Below are 18,567 nucleotides of genomic sequence, written 5' to 3' on the forward strand. Positions count from 1 at the left end.
AGAAAACAAGAGCTGATTGGTCGTTGGTAGCAATCAGCAAATTAAGTGATGCACTTGAAATCAATTGTTGAGTGAACATTTTACATTATTCAAATTCGCACCAAAATCCTAATTTGTGTAACGCCTGCACGAACCTTGACCTTTTACCCTTGGCGGAGGTAATATTTGATGTGCGTTATGGGGAGGTTGAAGACTGTGTTTTCAGAGCAAGTCAGTGGTGAGTCACAGCGATCCGAAAAGAATGATGGATGAGTGTGAAAAGACAACAAAGTAAAGTGCGAGGAAGGGAGGGAGGGAAGGAGGAGGAGGAGGCGGTTGCCGCGGTGATGCAAAGAAATCCAAAAAAGTGCAAGACGCAGCGACCTGTTTCACCTTGACTGATAAATTACTTGCATCGCGCACGCGTGCAGATAACGCACGTATAGACGGGTGCGCGCAAATGCGCACGGCCCCGCTTTGGCAGTACCGTCTTCCCTTCTCGTGCTATCTTTATCCACACTTCCTTCCCTCTTGCCCGCTCCTGTGCGGTGAATGAGCTGACCTGACAGTGCTCCTCCCGTGCACTGAGTGCTGCTGTGAGTCTCTCGCTGAATTATTTAAAAGCTGGGACCCCCACGAGTGCTTGTCTTCCCCCAACACCCTCCCTCCCTCCCTTCTCCGCTCTGTCCCTTTTTTTTTTTTCTCTCGCTGTCACTCCGTCCACGAGCTGCCGCGCGCATCGTGCTAATCTTATTGGTCCGTCGATGAAAGTAAACAGCATCCAATTTATTGAGTGGGTTTATAAAAGTGCATTCATGTTAAGAGAGTCTGATTTAGTGATTTGCATGAGCAAAAAAAAACAGCGCAAAGTTGATTGCGCACGCAAACAAATTTTGCGAAGATTGCAAACGCGCTAAATTGTTTTACAGTGACAAAACATCAATTAGCACTTCTGAAGTTTCTAAAAAGTTTTTTCCCCAATGTGCATTTCTGCACGGCTTGGTCATTTTAGCACACTGTAACGATTGTTACCGAAACAATAGAGCAGCAAATAAACCCAATCTGAGCAGTGGATTGAGGACGACATAATGCGCGCGGCCTATTCCCGCGGGGAGCCTCTTGTTTGCTGTGACCTACTTCGTGGCTTTTAATTAGGCGGGCTGACCACGAGGCGTTACACAGATGGGAAGGAGAGGTGACGCTTCATCCGGGGTGTCTGTTTGTTGTGTAACATTCCAGACCCGCCCGCCGGCAGCGGCGGAAGAAACGCGACCGAGATTAGCGCGCGTCAAATCACGGTGAACATCTCTCCGACCTCCAATTAGAGACCGGTTGTGACGTCACACAAACGGACATCGCATGCCGCATGCGAAGCGCATCGCCACTCATGCAAGTCTCGGTTATTCATAGCTGCTTTGAAAAATCTCCCCCCCCCCCCCGCCCCTCCCTGAAGAGATGGCCCTACCTCACTCTCACTAATCGCCATGGCAACCTGGTAATCCCTCTCTCTTTTCTGCACATACACACACATGGTTGCACAGGCATTGCTGAGACAGTCATGCAAACCTGTGTTTACTCGTGTGTTTGTTGACATGAACGCAAATGGTGCGAATAAGCTTCCAGCTTTGTCTTACTTGTGTTCATGTTTATGGTTATTACTCATAGATACTTTATATATACCTCTCACACACAGAAATGCTCTCATGCTACTTCTGAAAATATTCACTATTGAATTTTTTTCCCACTGAAATATTGTATGCTTTTGTTAACAACAAGTGCAAAAAAAATTAAAAATATTATAGCATTACAGTAGTGTATGTGAGCCCCCCAAAAAAGTCTATTAATAACACACGGTGACAAATGCAACTTTATTTACTGGGTATATGCTTACAATTAGAATATACAGCCTTCATCACAATTGGGGGGTGCTGATAAAGTAATCAATCACATCATACAGGCATCATTGAAGGACTGGGAAAGAATGTTAAAAAAAAAACAACATAAAAGCCCCAAAATGTTGAATCCGCAAATGCTCAATATATAATAATCATAAACATGTCTTTGTAAATTTCGCCTGCCACTCAGAGCACTTAAAAAGGCAAACTAACGGGAAGGCGGGCGCTTTTTCATCAGCAAAAGGCCGAATATTCATATCGCAGTCCCGCTTTAATTCGCACACCTCAGCATTCTTCGGCAATTGTGCCGACTCGCAAGATTACGACCGCCTTAACCCTTCCGCGGGATCTAATCACTCCTAAAACTCTTCCTCTTGACATCCAGATTGTGCTGGCAAACGAGCCTCATTTTCAGGACGGATCAATACGTTGACTGACAGGCGCCGATGGACGAATGGCTATACTCCAATCGCTCGTATTGATCTTACAAAGCCAGTCTAATTGTCTGCCATTGCGCTTGATCGTGTCAGCACCTCTAAAGCGTCTTGGTAAAGCCGACAGTAAAACTGGCAGCTTGAAGTTAACCCCCCCAACCCACCCCCCCCCTTTCGAATAAAATGGTACATTCCTCAGCAGCACATCTTTGAGTAAACGTATCACGCCGGTTACAAATGCGACCTTTGCACGGCGTGCTGCAGGGTCATGTGCTCGGCCCCGGTGAAAGGAAGTCTGTGCGAGCGGTAGTGGTGCACCAGTTCAGGGATGCTGCTGAAGACGCAGCTACTCTGATCCAGAGTGTAACCCAGACCCTTGCTGCTCTTGGTTTGGGCCACGATGATGTGCACGCAGCTCTGACTGGTCCTGATATACGACAAGAAGGCAATAGCGTCAGCTCAAAGAGAAATGGACTCGTGAAATATACGCCGGGCCCGGACGGATATGGGAATTTAAATCACTCGCTGTTATCTATACCCCGGCTAACTGATGGTGTGCAGTAGCCAAGGTTCAGTGCGTGTGTAAAGGGGGTTAATGATGAGGGCTCTCAAATGAGTGAGCAGCGTCGAACAAATGTGCACTGGGCCGTATGCACTTACACACACACTCACACACACACACCAGCTTTCAGGTTAGGTCGGGTCCGCGCTGATAGGTAGATTTACACCCCGGATGACACTTGAGTTGTCATTTGTACAAAAAAAACTTGTATTAAGATCTTGTGTGTGTGTGTGTGTGTGTGTGTGTGTGTGTGTGTTCCATACACAAATCATTTTGTGTGCTTTGTAACCTTTGCGAACATTTATTTTTTCTTTTTGTTTCATTTTAACCATTGCCCACCCTCATGTGTGAGCTACCTGCTATGCTAATTAGCAACCGTGCATTCATATTATTTTTCTATAATTATTTTTTCAAGATTGAAGAGATTCATTTCAAGATTGAACCATTCCCTATCCAAGAATTAAAAATAAATAAATAAATGGTACACTCCTATGATGTCATATGGCAAAGTTCTCTGCGGCTGAATCAAGCAAAGCATACTAGACTACCCCCTAGATGTCACAATTCGAACTACACGTTGAGTTAGAGTAGTCTTCATATGGATTGTATGCATTTTCTCAATTCATTTCTAACTTTAAAATGTATCATATATCATGATACTCACTTGAGAGCGATGGAGTACTTGCTGGTTCCTGATTCGCTGTCTCTCACCAGGAAGCTGGCTTCCCTGCAGCGCTGCAGCTGAGCCTCAGCCTGCTGCCGACTCACGCTGCCATGGTACCAGCTTTCCCCGGGACGTGAAGGAGACGGCGCCACATACGGAGACAAAGTCAAGTGTCAAGAAGATGCTTGGAGTAAAGGTGAGAGTCGCGGAAAAAAAGACAAATTCCGCATGACTGCATGGAAACTCCATTAAGACACAATGTGGTGTTGACGGCAACTTAGCGGGGAACAGAATGACATTCAGTTGCTACAAATGCTGGCACGCTGCGAGCGCGTCCACCCGCCGGGTTCGTTTGATTTGAAAGGCCATGCTTAATGAGATGGACAGAAGCATGATGCACTTCAAGTCTCGCCACTTGTTTTACAAGGGATTTACATAAGCCAAATTGTCAAAGGCTTTTTTCTGTAATTATTATAGTGCTGCCTTCAGATATAAGTGACTGTGATTTTTTTTTCTGGGGGGGACTTGCAAGTCAAAATTGAAGCTGAACGATTAATCTGATTAAAATCCACATAGAGAATGAAATTTTAATAATAGACTATTTTAATATATTATGTGTATTTTTTTAATTTAATTTTGATTTTTTTTATTAATTATTATTTTAGGTATAATTAAAAAAAATAGAAAAATAGTGTATATTTTGTTTATACACTAACATTTTTGTGTCATATTCATCTTATGATCTGACAACATCAACAAAAGGCCATGCCGTTCCAATACTTTTGGACGGGACTGTAAATGAGTTGCTGAACTGCAGACTGTGTGCCAACTAAATAAATATCGATCTTGCTCCTCACCTCTGCTTATCCAACGGCAGGCCGGGGTCCACTTTAGCCGCCTCCCCATCCAGCGGGGCGTTGGGCGAGGTAGGAGAGGGAGGTTTGTTGGGGCAGGAGGAGGGCGAGACTCTCAGGGTGGGGAACGACGGCGACGAGCTTGTTATCGGGGAAAGCTTGAGAATGGGCGACGAGGGAAAGGAAGGCGAGGAGGAGGAGGAGGAAGATGAGCTGGACACTAGCGTTTTGTGCGTCCAGTTCTTCTGCCTCAAAGTTTGCTGCTGTTGTTGTTGCTGCTGCTGGCGACCAATCTCTTTAGCGGGGGAACAATCCACTGCCTCAAACTGGGCTGCAGGAAGCCACAGACACAATATCAATAAAAGTCCATCAGCAAAGTCAACACATGTTCAGAGGATTGTTTAGCTTCCTGCGTAAAGCAAACAGATAGTACAGTGCTGACATGACTGTACAAATAAAGACTATGACACCCTTCCTTCCACGAGCGCCCGCCCAGCCTCGTCACCGGCGCGACCGCCTACCTGACAGGGCTCGAACAATGTCCTCCTTCCTCCACTCCCAGGGTAGCTCGTACTCGGCGGCCGGGCGGATGTCAGACTCCGGTCGTGTGACGGGGATCCACACGCCCTCGCTGTCGCCCTCCAGTCTGCCTTCGTACGGCGTGTCGTAGATGTTGGGTGGCGGCGGCAGGGGCGGCCTGCCCTCCTCTCCCTTCCCCGTCGCTTGGCCTCGGTCGAGCAGGACGCACACTTTGAGGAGGTCCTTGGAGCCTCGGCGGCGAACCTCTGCAAAACATGAGCTCCTGTTTAGACTTTGCCTCAGTGAATACAGCCCCTGGTAGGATCGCGAAGATATCTAAAAAATAATAATAATAATTCCAAATAAAAAAAAAAGAAAGCAAAAATCTTTATTTAAAACATGAGCTCCTGTTTAGATTTTGCCTCAGTGAATACAGCCCCTGGTAGAATGGCAAGAATATGTAAAAATAATAATAATACCCAAAAAATAAAAGCAAAAATCTTTAAAAAAAAAAAAAAAAAATTCATAAAATTTTCCCCATGAGGGATGGGTAGAAATGTGGAAAATAATTCATGGAAAATATCCAAAACTCAATTATTTGGCCTGCCACCTGGATGGAGGGGTCCAGTGCCCCGGCAGCCCCCCCCCCTCGCTCCGCCAGTGTGCATAATATATAAACAGTCATACTTTTGTTGATTTGCATATCCATGTACTAAATTGCCGCGCTGAGCGATAAAATATCAACATCATATCTGCGGCTTCCTCTTCAGCTCTCCAGCGGACGTGTGAATGTCACCCTCAAGAGATTTACGACAAACAAACACGTCCAGCGTGTAGCGACTCTGCGTGAACAAACACAGTCCAGGTTGTTCTTTGTGCTGGTGACAGAGATAAAAAGATCTACGGCATCCTGCGCCGTGTCACAAGTCGGAATCCGACTTGTGTTCCTGCCTCGACCGACAGGTAGCCTGTGTGTCTGCGCTATTGTGAGAGCATACAATGGAGCCACAGGAAGAAAAGGTCAGCGCCGGCTCGGATTGGCCGGTCGGCCAGGCTACTTCCTGACTGCTGGGAAGTGATTTGGGGGTTTTGTTTTTGGGGTGGGCTCAAGGGATTGTTGCATTCTGTTAACACGTTAAGTGTGTGTATGTGCGCAGTGGGGGCAGCTTCCTATATCAAGAGAATGGGGCAAAGGAAACAGAGGCAGGAGACAGGAAGTTGGAAGAGGAAGCTGCGCCCATTGTCCCTTCACAACACTGTTGCCGTAGCAACCGACCATGGAAGTCGGTGTGCCGCCGGAGCTCCCGCTTGCCACCAACCATCCCATCTTACCTGTGATGATCACCTGGGCGTCGTAAGGCTCCATGTAACCGTCATTGACCCCAGCCCGCTCCGCCTCCCGCTGTTCTTTCGTTTTCTCCGCGTCAAACGGATCGGCGTAGTCCTCGAGGATAATCAGCTAGAAAACACAAAAGGCACGATGGAGATAAGATAAGCGTTGACTTGTTTGTGTGTCGGTGGGGGAGTCCCCGTTTGTCTGACAAGAGACAAGCGGAAATAGTGGCGCAAAGAGGTCAGACTATTATTTGATGTGACACAATGAAGGGTTGACTGGATTGTTTTCTTTTGCCGAGGATGGAAATTGGATACAGAGCTCACCATGGGAACGGGAATAGAGCTCCAAACAACTAGTTTTGATTTAATTTTGGGATTGAAAATATCGTCATGTAAAATGTGAATTTTTGTTTTAAAGAAAATATTTTCATTTGTCATATTATGCAGCGGTGCCTTGAGATAAATTCAATTGTGTTCAATTAATTCCATGACCACCCTCATATTAAATCAATGGGAATAACAGATATAAATGTTTTTAATTAAAAAAAGTATTATATACAATTACGTAGCATTTTTTTAAAAAATTAAAGTTTTGCCTCAATTACAAGGTGAGTCTTTTATTATTGTCTACATGTGTTGCTGCACCATTTGTATTCAACTATCCTTTATAATACTGCAACATTTAATCCGTCAATGACATTTTGGGTGTGTCCCCAAATGAATGGATTGACACCAACCACCTTTGTTTGAACCCATCAACCTTCCTCCACTTTGAGTTAACACATTTTTCCAATTTCACAAAATGAAGTCACTTACTGTTGTTTTAATGGCAGAGCGTCCACTGTCGGTGTCGGTTTTAGTCTGCTCACTTTTCTCGTTCACTTTGGGGGTCTTGTCTTGTTTGTCCACTTTGATCATCCTGCTAATGTAAGCCTGAGCCAGGCTGGTGGTCCTGGTCTGAGTCTTCTCCTCCGGTGCCTCCAACTTGTTGGAGGAGCTCTTACGATTTTTTCCAGGCGCCAGAGTTTCCCACACGGTTCCACCTGCAGAACCGGTGTTGTGGTTACGGCCCAACTCCGTAGCTGAGTTCTTCCGATTTCTCCCGGCCAGCAAAGCAGCCACTCCATTATCTTTACGCAGGGTTCCCTTCAGGCTGTCGCGGGAGAATGAAGCTTTGTGTCGTGTTTGTGGGCCCGATTCGGAGGCCGAGCGGACTCGTTCGCTGCCATTCTTCAGATTGATGGGGAAGTCTCTAAACCATTTTGCCATGTTTGCCTATCTAATACCAAATCGCGCTTCAAGAACTTGACTTATTTAAAGTGGCACTAACTTTACGCACGCATTTTACGCACAGCTCAGCAACTTCTGCAATGCGTCGAAACTTTTTTTTCTTCCTTTCTTGTTTGAAATAATCCTATATTAAGAATATTGACCTGCACTCGCTGCGTTTAAAGCTCCCTGTCCTCCAGATGGATGCTCCTCCTGGCGCGTCTTGGGTGTCATCGACCGGTTATTTGGGCCCTCACCTGCCCAAGTAACAACTATCCCCTCAGCTTGAAGAGAAGCCTTTCCAGAGCGAACACACGAAAAAACTGGAAGATTTTCCTGCAGCCAAGTGAAGAGCCCATTACCGGTACGTGATACGCTCCGTCCAGCTTCTCCTGCGCACGGAAAATGAGTGAGGTGACGAGGAAAGTTGTGCGCGGACCTTTTGAGAAGTCCACTTTATTTAAGGGGATGTGGCTATCTCGAATGGGCGGGGTTGAGGGCTGACTAAAGTTTTATCTGTTAGTGCAGTTACTGACATTAAGATCACATGCAACATTTATTGACATCCAGTATATGAGCTGTCTAATAAATTCCTGAATCAAAAGTTCATTTGTTTTGATTAACATGGACAGAGATGTATTAATTTGAATGACGGTGTTCTCGGATATGAACTTTTTATTTTCTATAAAAGACTCTTCAGCGTCCCACGATCCCCAATATATGTGCGTTATTTTTTACAACCCACGTCCCCCATTTTATTTATTTTTTTACTAAACTTGCGACTTAAATGGTCTGCGTACTAGTTTGTGGAGAAAAATAATTGCGCCATCTGCTGGTTAGAAAAGCGAAACTAAATGAGTTTCGGCTGTCTTTAGTCATCTACTGTAAGTACACTTGCCTTAAAATTTGCGGTTATCGTTTTTTACGTTCATTGCGGCGCCAGTAAATTACTCACTAAGTTCCTGTTAATGTTAGTCACAGTTACTGTTCTATAAATCAGGTTAAATGATTGACTGTGATTTAGCCAATAGAAGGCAGGGCTTACATCTAAGACCCGCCTACATCTCAAGCTGTCCGTCCAATCAAATCGCTTATTCCGGAAAAGCTGGGCGGGATCATCCCATCCCAAAGGAAGGTAACAGGTTGCTCCCGACGCCGCACAATGAACTTCTTTCAACATCCATTTGCGATTCTTTCCTGCGTGTTTTCGGATAAAGTGCGTGAAAATACACCAAATCATCTCGGAAAGCAACAGCGCCGTCGAACCGGACGAGCAGGGACCGTGGGAAGAGTACGAGGTAACTTTTTTTCTTTGTTTTTTTTCTGTGGTGCGACGTTTCTTATCAGACAGCAGACAATCTGTCAAGACGAGTTACTTTCTGACTGCTTTCTTTTGACGATCTTTTTTTTTACTTTAAGCATTTGAAAAGTCTTTTAAAAGTCACTATTCGTCGTAACTTTGAGTGGTTAGTCTGATTATACTTCGCTTTGATTCAATTCCCCTGTCAAATCAGCTCACGCGTATAATACACACGTCCTCCCGTCTGGTTTATTTTAATGACATCAAATTCGTTTTAAAACATTTTAAAGATCTTTATCATAGTTTTTTTTTTTTTAGGGAGAAGTATGCTGGGCAGGTCACCTGTTGTCTCTTGTGCATTTGTGACTGGAAACTTCATTGAACAGAATAAATGAGTACAGCAAGTTTGTAATGGACATTACATATTTTACAATTAATCAATAAATTGCTCGCACCATAGAAATTCATCGAGGTGGATCATTTGACGAGTGGAAAAAAATCATGGCTTGGCTCCCACGCTTATCAGTATGTGCTGAAGTGGTCAAGGAGGCAGATAGTTATACAAGTATTTAATAAAAAGATGTGTAAAATAAACAAAAAGAATCATCCACGAGAGTTGTACATGAGGGAGAGTCCGTGTGGAATGTGAAAGAAGGGAGTGTGAGTATTTAATCTGATCTTAAAATAGTCTCATTTGTGTTCTGGTTTCAATGTAGCTTCCTCTTTGTTTGTGCCGATGAATGTTTGCCTTGTAAAGAAAAATAAATCGCAATTTGTCGTGGATGACAAAATGGAGAGGGGCCCGTTTGTATCTGTGAGTGACTGTTATCTTCATACAAGTGCATTTTTGTCTTCAATTAACATCAAAATATGAATCTAATCACCCATGTTTCACTCTGATAGCTATATTGATTTAACAGGAGGGAGTCACCGTAACCTTCTTTCCACACTTACGACAAGTGACTCATTAATGTGACATTCTCCAAGCGCTTCAAAACAATGCTGTGGTTTCTCTATGCTGAGTATGCTCCACACCTTTTTAATGACACAATAAAACACATTTCGGCCCATCTGAAACCAAGTTGAACGTGCGAGAGTTAGTCCGGTTTCGTGAGCGTCAAACGAGCAACTCTTTTGTTTTTGTCTTTGCAACTTTCTCCAATCTGTATCTCTTAAGATGCACTTGGGTCTTATGTTTTGGTTGTATACATCTGACTTATGCTAAAAATAAAGTAAAAAGAAGCATGAATTATTATTAGGACAAATTTAACTTCCAATTAGTTTTCTGTTTTGGAACAACTATAGCCGAAAAATGGGATTTGCAGACAAAGACAATCAATTGTAATAATGAGGTAGCTCATAATGGAACTAGCACGGGAGGTTTGTGTGTGTGTGTGTGTGTGTGTTTTTGGCATTCTCAGAATAACTGCCCTTGTTTTCCGCCCCAAATCAGCTGGACAATAAGTTGCCCCTCACCCTTGTCCATCTCCGAGCAGCTCTTCCTCAATGTCAAAGCTCGGATGATGGAGCAGATATGAACTCCCATCCATTTCTACTTTTAACACTCACTGGCGCTGTTGCCATGTATCTTTCTTCGGTCGGTCAACGCTCGATAGCATTTGTTCGACCTTGCCGCAAAGACGGAGCGGCTGCAGAATTTGTGCTCGGCTGCACAAATGCGATGCGACGCCGCTTCCTCTGCAGCTCCCACAGGGCGGAAAAGAAATCGACTAACTGTGCACTAAATGCGATGATGCAAAGTCACACCGCAGCCACTTAGATAGTCTCAAAGGTCTTTCGTGCGTTTTCGAAAATAATTTCCCTCCTGCCAAATTTTCTCTTAAGTCGTGCAACGTTTGCAGTTTCTGATACCAAGTACCAATACCACCAGTACGTTAAAAATATCACATTTTCATCTGTCTCGTTAAACCACTGCACTCTAGCGCCAACTACTGGTGAGGAGGATTCACTCAGCGTCATTTTTCTTTTGAACCTAATATCAGCGGCTGGTATCGGCATCCTTGACGAGTACCCGATAACTTGAAGTAATACAGTACATTTCAAGAAATTGGAAAATGGACGACAAATATTTTGCTTTGGTTCTTGTCCGTGAAGGTTGTCTGAAGGGACAACACTCAAATGTGTGTGTGTGGCCTAGTTGCTCTGCTCAGGCGAAAGTGATACAAGGGTGTGTGCTTTCAGGTTAATCACTAATGCGGGGCAGCGAGGACAAGGTCCACACAGGCAAGTGTTAGAAGTATGAACTTTGTATCCTTTAGCTGCTGTTTGCAAAGCCAAGTTTGGACTTTTCAGGCTTACTGGCGGGCGAGGTATTATTGATTTGTTTTGTAAAGCTTTTCGGTGCAAAATGGTAGCCGGGGAAAAAGTCATTTTATTGTTTTAGCGACAATAAATCACTCGTCTAAGATAATTGGTCAATTAGGAAAGAAAATCCACCAATCAGACATGACGTGTCATTTTCTGTTCTCGCCAGTGTTGACACGATGAACACATCATCCTCCGGCCGCAGGACTCCGGTGGACCACGGCGTCCAGATCCGCTTCATCAATGACTTGCGTGACTCCCGAGGGCAACCGGGGTCTCAACCCAAGCCCAAGTCTCAGAGCTCCTCCAAGTACGGCGTGGCGGTGCGGGTGCAGGGCATCGCCGGGCAGCCGTACGTGGTCCTGAAAGACGGCAAGAAGGGCGACTCGTACGGGGTTCAGCTCAGGACTCAGGACAATTCGGGCTACAGTAGCCTCCCTCGCAGGAAAGAGAGGGGCGAGCTCGCCGCGCAGGAGGTGGATGATGGAGGGGGGCTCCGCCGGGCCCAATCTCAAGGATCGCTCCTGGACAGAGACGGGGAGGGAGGGGCCGGCCATCAGGAGTTTCAGCTGTCTAGACCTCCAGGGGATGGCAAATCCGGCAGCTATGGCAACCTGGACAGCGGGCTGGGGGTTCGAGGAGAAAGAGAAGCGGCCCACCATACCTGGGAGGGTTCACGAGTGAACGGCTCAGCGGGGTCACAGAGCGAGAGACGGAACTTCTCCAGCCCGCCTCGGCAGGCACCCGCCGCCAACAGGTTTGACCACGGCAGGGGCGGACGTCAGCAGATGGCTTCGTCGCCTTCCCGGGATCCCAGCCCGCCTCGGCAGGCACCCACCGCCAACAGGTTTGACCACGGCAGGGGCGGACGTCAGCAGATGGCTTCGTCGCCTTCCCGGGATTCCCGTGCCGCCGTCAACCACTACGCCTCGAATCAAGGCAGCCCGGGACGCGGCCAGAACGCTCCCGCTCACTCGCCTCATCAGCAGCCGTCGGCAGGCAGATATGTTGCCGTGGAGACGGAGCCACGAGTAAGAGTGACCTTTGTCAAGGGAGGCTGAATTTTTCAGTCAGATTTTTTATATATATTTTTTTTCCTCCTCTGTTTTAAGGTTACCCCTGACCTTTTGCTGGACCAGAGTGCTGAGATGAGCAGAGAGGAGGAACAGATCATGCAGACTATTTATAGGATCCTCAGAGAAGGGTACACACCTTCATTCCTTTACTCCTCTTATAAAATGAACATTTCCTTCCTTCCTTCCTTCCTTCCTTCCTTCCTAAACATCATCTATCCATCTTTCCTTCACTCGTTGATTCTCTCTCACTCTTCTTTCTTCACCCAGGACCAACGAGAGTGACGTTACCATCAAGCACAAAGTCAAGATCATCTGTCAGAGGATTCAAAACCTTCGGGTCTGCTTCCCCCCCCACCCCACTTATCGTATGTTCACTTCCATCAGTCTAAGTGTTAACAAATTCTCTCACGTTTGCCTTCACCAGCATAAAGACGCGTCCTTGGACTCGATGAGAGAAAAGAGAGAGCTGGAGCGGAAGGTGGCGGAGCTGCAGAGTGCCCTGCGAGAGGAGCGAAGGGTAGGTGGAGCACGCACTCCAAGGCACTCCATCCAGGTCTTGAAATAACAACAGCCGCTCTGTAAGGAATGACGTTGTGAGTGGCATTCCGCTTCAAGTGTTTATGCCTTTGAAAGAATCAGGAGGACTGCCGAGTGCGCTTCAAATTAATGCTCGGCTTAAGCCCATAAGTCGGAGGTGCGCGCACACACAAGAATTGAACTTCATTACATATTGTCTTAAGGAAGTTGGAGCCCATAATAACTTAATCCCTTTTGATCTCTGAGTAATTGCCAGCGGCTTGGAGCTCATTGTTTACGCTTGGCAGCCATCTTGGTCCAGTGTTGTCATTAATTTCTCATGGGCGCTTTTGTGCGTAGGGATCCCTCGGTCGATCCGATAAAGCTTTGAAAGATGAGCTGGACTCCTGCTTGGATGCAAATCTGCAACTGGAGGAAACGCTGGCCCGGAAGAAGAAAGAACTCCATGAAACACAGTCTGAGTGAGGAACAGAATATTCCTGCATGCATAGAAAGAGAGCAAAATAAAATCCTGGTTTGAATTTGACGAGCGGGTCGTCTTGCCTTCCCCTGCAGATTGACGCAGCTACGAATAGAACGAGAAAACGCCGAAGCTCGCTCCAGAACGATGGAGGACCAGCTATCCGAACTCCAAGATGAACTGAGAAGAGAAAACATCAACAGAACAGTACGACCGCTCATAATCAGTTACGGCTGACCCTGACGGGAAATTTTGAGACCCGCCGTCTCCCGGCAGGACGTGGCCACAATGGAAGCGGAGATGCTGGACGTGTGTCACCTGAAGCAGAAGCTGGAGGAGACGCTACGGCAGCGCGAGAGGGAGCTGACGGCGCTGAAGGGAGCCCTGAAGGGCGAGGTGGCCACCCACGACAAGGAGATCGAAGAGCTCCGAGAGCAGTACAACGCCGACGTGGAGAAACTGAGGAGCAGCATGGAGCAGGTGTCGCAGGTATGCGATATATTGATTTTTTTGTCTCGCAATCGAGTTTTCTCGTCTGAGGACCACCGTGTAATCTTCTCTCAGTCCCACGCCGGGATCGAGGCCGAGCGCTTGCGTATCAATTCGTCGGTTCGTACGCTGCAGCAGCAGTTGGAGGACTGCAGGGACGAAAGCAGCCACTGGATGGAGCAGTTTCACAACACTAGGGATGAGCTGCGCTCCACAAAACAAGAGTAAGAGATTCTTTAAAATCTTTTTTTATACTACTGTCATCTAACTTTCAGCATACGCTCAATCTTGTTTCAATCTTTTTTTTTTTTTAAATGTTTTTCTTTTTGTGAATCCATTTCCATGTGAACATATTTAGCTTCAAAATTCCCCAAACTGTAGACTTTGTCATCCGTTCAGTGGATACAGTCAATATTGATTTTGTAATGACTAATATTGCTCATTTTTCAACAAGGTCTAATTGAATCCAACAGCCACTAATCAAATAAATTATAATAAATAAATAAATGAATAGTCATGTACCAAAAATATGATTAGATGAATTTCGTGCATTCACATTTAAGACTTCTTCAAACCCGACTGGAGAAAGAGGAGAGTGAGGAGGAGCTGAAGGAAGTCCAGGACAAAGTCAACGCTATGAAACAGAAGATGCCGGACCGCAACCAAACGCAGACCCTCAACCAGGTGCCGGAGCGCACTCGTTTTAGGAAATCTAAAAAGACAACTAAAAGCATTTTGTTCCTCATGACGTTGCGCAGGAGCTTGAGCGGCGCAGCGCTGATCTGCAGAAGGCAAAGTCCGACTTGGAGAAGCAGAAGACGGAATCCGACAAGAAGGTGATGGAGATGATCGCCGTCAAAAAAGCTCACCAGGAGCAAGAGGCAGAACTCAAATACGAGATTGACCGGCTGAAGAACCAGTTGCAGAGGGCCAAGGATGACTATGCCAAGGCTCAGGAGAAAAACAAAAAGGTTCAACCCAAAAGAATGACCGCATCTTTTGTTTGGCACAATATCAAACGTTTCCGTTCTTATCTCCAGCTGCCAGACCCGGCCACCCTCTCAGAACTGGAGCAGAAGCTCAGTGAAACGCAAACTGAAGCCAGCCAGCTCAAGGAAAAACTCTCATCGGCCGAGGACGAACTGGAGGCCAGTAAAGCCCGCCTAAGCAGATCTCAGGCGGACCTGAAGTCTCTAGAAGATGCCCAGAAGGAGCAGACCGAGTCCCAAACACGTCTCAAAGAAAAAATGTCTCGGTTAGAGGTAAGATTTCCTTCTTGAAGTCAGTCAGGACGATTGCGCTGATCTGAGCCACGCTGTCTTCAGGCTCAACTCCTGACGAGCAATGCGCAGAGCTCGGAGGCCGAGCTGGCCCTCCACAACGAGGTGAGGGGCCTGAGAACCGAGCTGGATGAGGCCAAGCGAAAAGCCTCCCGCCTGACACAGGAGCACCGGGAGCTCAGCCAGCGTGCGGACGATGCTGAGAAAGAGAAGGAGGCTCTCAAGCAGAACGTCAGCCACGTAGAGGAGATCCGACAGCAGCAGGCCAGAGCGCTGGAGAAAATCAACAAAGAGGTAGGAAGGACGCTGCCCCCTTCTGGCCATTTTATTCCTTCTTTTATTCCTGCTTTGCCCTTCAACTCCCCCTCTTGCCTCGCTGTCAGTTCGAGTCTCTCACCGCGTCGTCGCGAGGCGAAGTGCAGAGTCTCAAGGTTCAACTGGAGGAGCAACGAGAGCGTGCCCGCAAGGAAATGCACGAGGTGCAACGTCACGGCAGCGACGCTCAAACTGAGCTCGACAGAAGTCAGACAAATCTCAGGCGACTGGAGGAAGAGGTGGGCAATGATGAAGAGCGAGTTTGACGTGAGCGTGCCTAACACGACCGCGACTCCGTCCGTGTAGCTGTCGCGACAGAAGAAGGAGCTCCTGCTCGCGTGCGAGGAGAGGGACAACCACCAGCTGGATAAAGAGATGCTCACCAACCGATTGCGCCACCTGGAGGGGGCCGTGGAGGCGGGCAAGAACGGCCTCAACGAGAAGACCAGGGAGATTCGGATCCTGGAGGTAAAACGTGTTTGTTTTGGGACGCGAGTGGAATCATTGAGAGAAAACGAGACTAAACATAGTAGAGACGTGACCTCCTTCTGACCTTTTCAGGACAAGTTGAAGCGTTTCGAGCTGGATCTGGAGGAGGAGAGGAGCAGCACGGAGATGTTGACAGAGCGTGTGTCCAGAAGCAGAGACCAGATTGAACAGCTGCGTGCCGAGCTCATGCAGGAGCGCTCGGCCAAACAGGACCTGGAGCTGGACAAGAACTCCATGGAGAGACATGTGAGATCATCATCCTAAATTCATCCTTTGGGTTTTTGATGTGTGTTCTGATTTGTTTACGTGGTCACAGCTGAAGGAATTGAGGGGTCGTCTCGCCGACATGGAGGGCCAGTCTCGCTCGTCGGCCGGGGCCTCTCAGCTGGAAAGCAAAATCCAGGAGCTTGAGGAACAGCTTCGCACTGAGGACAGGTACCGAAGTTTATATATCCTTTAACTCCACCTGCTGCCAGGCAAGTTTTTTTTAAATGACAAGATGTCTCTGTGTCCACATCTGAAGGGAGAAGAACTCGATTTTGGCAAGCCAGCGCCGTCTGGAGAGGAAACTTAAAGAGTTGAACATGGTGATGGACGAGGAGAGAGAAACGCATACCAATCAGAAGGACCAGGTCAGCGCGTTCTCGAAGATAACCGCCGCTTCCGACGCAGTGGACAAGTGCTCAACCCCCCCCCATTCTGCTTTCTTACAGCTTACTCTCAAGGTGAAGGCCCTGAAGAGGCAGGTGGACGAGGGCGAGACCGAGTTGGAGAGGATCGACACGCTGAGGAGGAAAGCTCAGCGAGACATGGAGGAGCAGACGGAGCTAAAAGAAGCCTTGCAGGCGCGGGTCACTGCTTTGGAAACGGAATTGAAGTAAGTCCCGCCCCCCATATTTATTTTAATTTTTTGCTTCTTCACTTACTAGCGGGTGTGTTAAATAGCACCACCCTGGTGCATTCCGATGTGCACACCCAGATGACGTTTTTGTTGTGTGTGATTTATTTCCCAATGCACTTAAGATTCAGCAGCACGTGCCAATAAGTTGCATCATTCAGGAAGCCTTAGGCGCCATTCCTGAATCATGCTCAAGTGCAGTTCCTGCCACGGCCACCAGAGGGAGCTCTATCACTTCCCTGATAATAATAATGAATCAGATTAGGTAGCAAAAGATCAAGAAAGGCTCACATTTTAGTGAAGAGTCAAGAAATGATGCAGCAGGTGAATTTGGAGTCTAAATAAAACTCAAAAGAATTTTTGCCTGTTGCAGACGCAAAACCACAGCCAGCATGCGTCCCGCTTTGGATTCATCCGCTCTCAGCTCAGACGACGACAGCGTTTACGAATCGTCATCCATCATCGCCGCCATCCTCACCGATAGCAACCTCCAGACCAGCGCCTGTTGAAAGCGGCGTAGCACACCTTTTAGACGAGTTGGCTGAGGCAGTCATGGTACCGCTGGGAGTGTTGTTAAGGTTAGTGAGGTGAATTGAAGGAAGCTCAACTTCCTCCAGGTGGTTTCCTTCTCAGTGTACATGTGCAGGGAATATTTGGTACTGACTGAAAATGAACCAGCTGGTGCTGCAACTTTTCTATGCAATCCTTTTACATAAGGTCACAGAATATATCAAGAGATAATAATCAGGACAATTTGTGTACTTAACATGGCTGTTTTTAATATTTGGAGTCTTCATTTTGTATCTAGTTTGAACAAATTAGCACTACAATGTATTGTTTATTTTATATGGCAAAGTAAGTCAAATGGGATTTTAACAGGTTTGTACTTGGACAAATATTTCACAAGTTTGATGTCTTTTGTATTGCTTTTAGAAAAAATAATAATTATCTTCATTCATTAAACATGTTTTGGCCTTTTTTTCATGATGTCATAGCAGTCCGTCATTGAGTTTATTTTGGGACATTTTTTTTTCATATTTGCGGTAAGAATCACACATTTCCCAAGAGGACTCACTCCCATGAGAGATGCGCGTGCAAGCTTTTTAGGAAGTGCTCAATCACAATGCACGGAAAAAAAAAAATCAAGCATGTGGCTGCAAGATTCACAATTTCTGGAATTAAGCCCTCCATTTTGTTTTTGGGAACATCAATGTTTATCACCAATATATTGAAGAATTTGTTGGGTTGAAACAAAACATATGTATTTAATTTATTAATTAAATAAATGTATTTATTTTATTTACTGTAAATAAAAATTTTGTTTGGAGGACCCCCCTGCCCCCCTAAGGAAAAAGTCCTAGCTCCGCCAGTGCATGCATTTGCAGGGCACCATTCAAAATTCACCTATTCGCTGTCTTTTTCTATTGAGCTATTCTGTGGAACCTTTTGACTCACAAATTCCACACGCTTAGTCATCAATACTGATGTACACTCCTCAACCAGGTGTCAAATGATGGATTATATTTTACCTCATCCGTGATTAACCAGGCTTAACCGTCAATATGTTTCCTCGCTACTGGCCTGTGGTGTTGTTGCATTCTCTTATCTCCTGCTGCAGGATTGTTTCTGTTTGTCATGATTGGTAAACACATTCTCAAAAGAGCCCCTCATAATGAAACAGAAAACAAAGTCTAGTGTCGCCCCCTCCCCGCAATTCTCATCCAGCAGCTCTTTTTTTTTGTCTGTGCTTATTTCTGTGAGCATGACCAACAGTTACCCTGAGAACTGCAAATAAAGAGGTTGAGATGAATGCTAACACAATGGCTGATCCTGTTTCTTTAACACGAGCCAGAAATCATTGATTCCACGCCAAAATAATTTCGTTTG

General features: G+C 46.3%; 2 protein-coding genes across 3 annotated transcripts; one reads left to right on the top strand and one right to left on the bottom strand.

Annotated features, from left to right (window-relative positions):
- Positions 1 to 1,833: 1,833 nt before the first annotated feature.
- Positions 1,834 to 7,953, bottom strand: she (Src homology 2 domain containing E). Its single transcript, XM_061289605.1, has 6 exons — positions 7,059 to 7,953; positions 6,240 to 6,366; positions 4,910 to 5,173; positions 4,392 to 4,719; positions 3,535 to 3,654; positions 1,834 to 2,735 (listed from the first exon to the last, which is right to left on the bottom strand). Exons 1-6 carry the CDS (start codon positions 7,509 to 7,511, stop codon positions 2,540 to 2,542), a joined length of 1,488 nt encoding a protein of 495 aa, XP_061145589.1. The 5' UTR covers positions 7,512 to 7,953; the 3' UTR covers positions 1,834 to 2,539.
- Positions 7,954 to 8,633: 680 nt separating this feature from the next.
- LOC133161072 (cingulin) lies at positions 8,634 to 17,667 on the top strand. Of its 2 annotated transcripts, XM_061289285.1 has the most exons (21): positions 8,634 to 8,809; positions 11,014 to 11,055; positions 11,306 to 12,167; positions 12,249 to 12,340; positions 12,480 to 12,549; positions 12,637 to 12,729; positions 13,089 to 13,210; positions 13,305 to 13,416; positions 13,486 to 13,698; positions 13,774 to 13,922; positions 14,262 to 14,382; positions 14,457 to 14,669; positions 14,739 to 14,960; positions 15,024 to 15,272; positions 15,362 to 15,532; positions 15,600 to 15,761; positions 15,855 to 16,028; positions 16,099 to 16,217; positions 16,306 to 16,414; positions 16,496 to 16,659; positions 17,054 to 17,667. In XM_061289285.1, the coding sequence occupies exons 3-21, from the start codon at positions 11,316 to 11,318 to the stop codon at positions 17,187 to 17,189; spliced, it is 3,543 nt and encodes a 1,180-aa protein (XP_061145269.1). In that variant the 5' UTR covers positions 8,634 to 8,809; positions 11,014 to 11,055; positions 11,306 to 11,315; the 3' UTR covers positions 17,190 to 17,667. The 2 variants fall into 2 exon arrangements, with proteins under 2 accessions (XP_061145269.1, XP_061145268.1); XM_061289284.1 differs by lacking the exon at positions 11,014 to 11,055.
- Positions 17,668 to 18,567: the final 900 nt, after the last annotated feature.

This window comes from Syngnathus typhle, linkage group LG10 (assembly GCF_033458585.1).
Source record: "Syngnathus typhle isolate RoL2023-S1 ecotype Sweden linkage group LG10, RoL_Styp_1.0, whole genome shotgun sequence".
In the NCBI taxonomy this organism is placed as follows: Eukaryota; Metazoa; Chordata; class Actinopteri; order Syngnathiformes; family Syngnathidae; genus Syngnathus; species Syngnathus typhle.

What these genes read in the sequence shown, in the direction of transcription:
- she (XM_061289605.1), bottom strand. Translation starts at nt 7,511, where the DNA reads ATGGCAAAATGGTTTAGAGACTTCCCCATCAATCTGAAGAATGGCAGC. An exon ending in GCTCTGCCATTAAAACAACA is followed by an intron (nt 6,367 to 7,058) that starts GTAAGTGACTTC and finishes TGTGTTTTCTAG; the next exon opens with CTGATTATCCTCGAGGACTA. An exon ending in CTGCCGTTGGATAAGCAGAG is followed by an intron (nt 3,655 to 4,391) that starts GTGAGGAGCAAG and finishes TCCCGGGGAAAG; the next exon opens with CTGGTACCATGGCAGCGTGA.
- LOC133161072 (XM_061289285.1), top strand. Translation starts at nt 11,316, where the DNA reads ATGAACACATCATCCTCCGGCCGCAGGACTCCGGTGGACCACGGCGTC. An exon ending in AGAGGATTCAAAACCTTCGG is followed by an intron (nt 12,550 to 12,636) that starts GTCTGCTTCCCC and finishes TGCCTTCACCAG; the next exon opens with CATAAAGACGCGTCCTTGGA. An exon ending in ATACCAATCAGAAGGACCAG is followed by an intron (nt 16,415 to 16,495) that starts GTCAGCGCGTTC and finishes GCTTTCTTACAG; the next exon opens with CTTACTCTCAAGGTGAAGGC.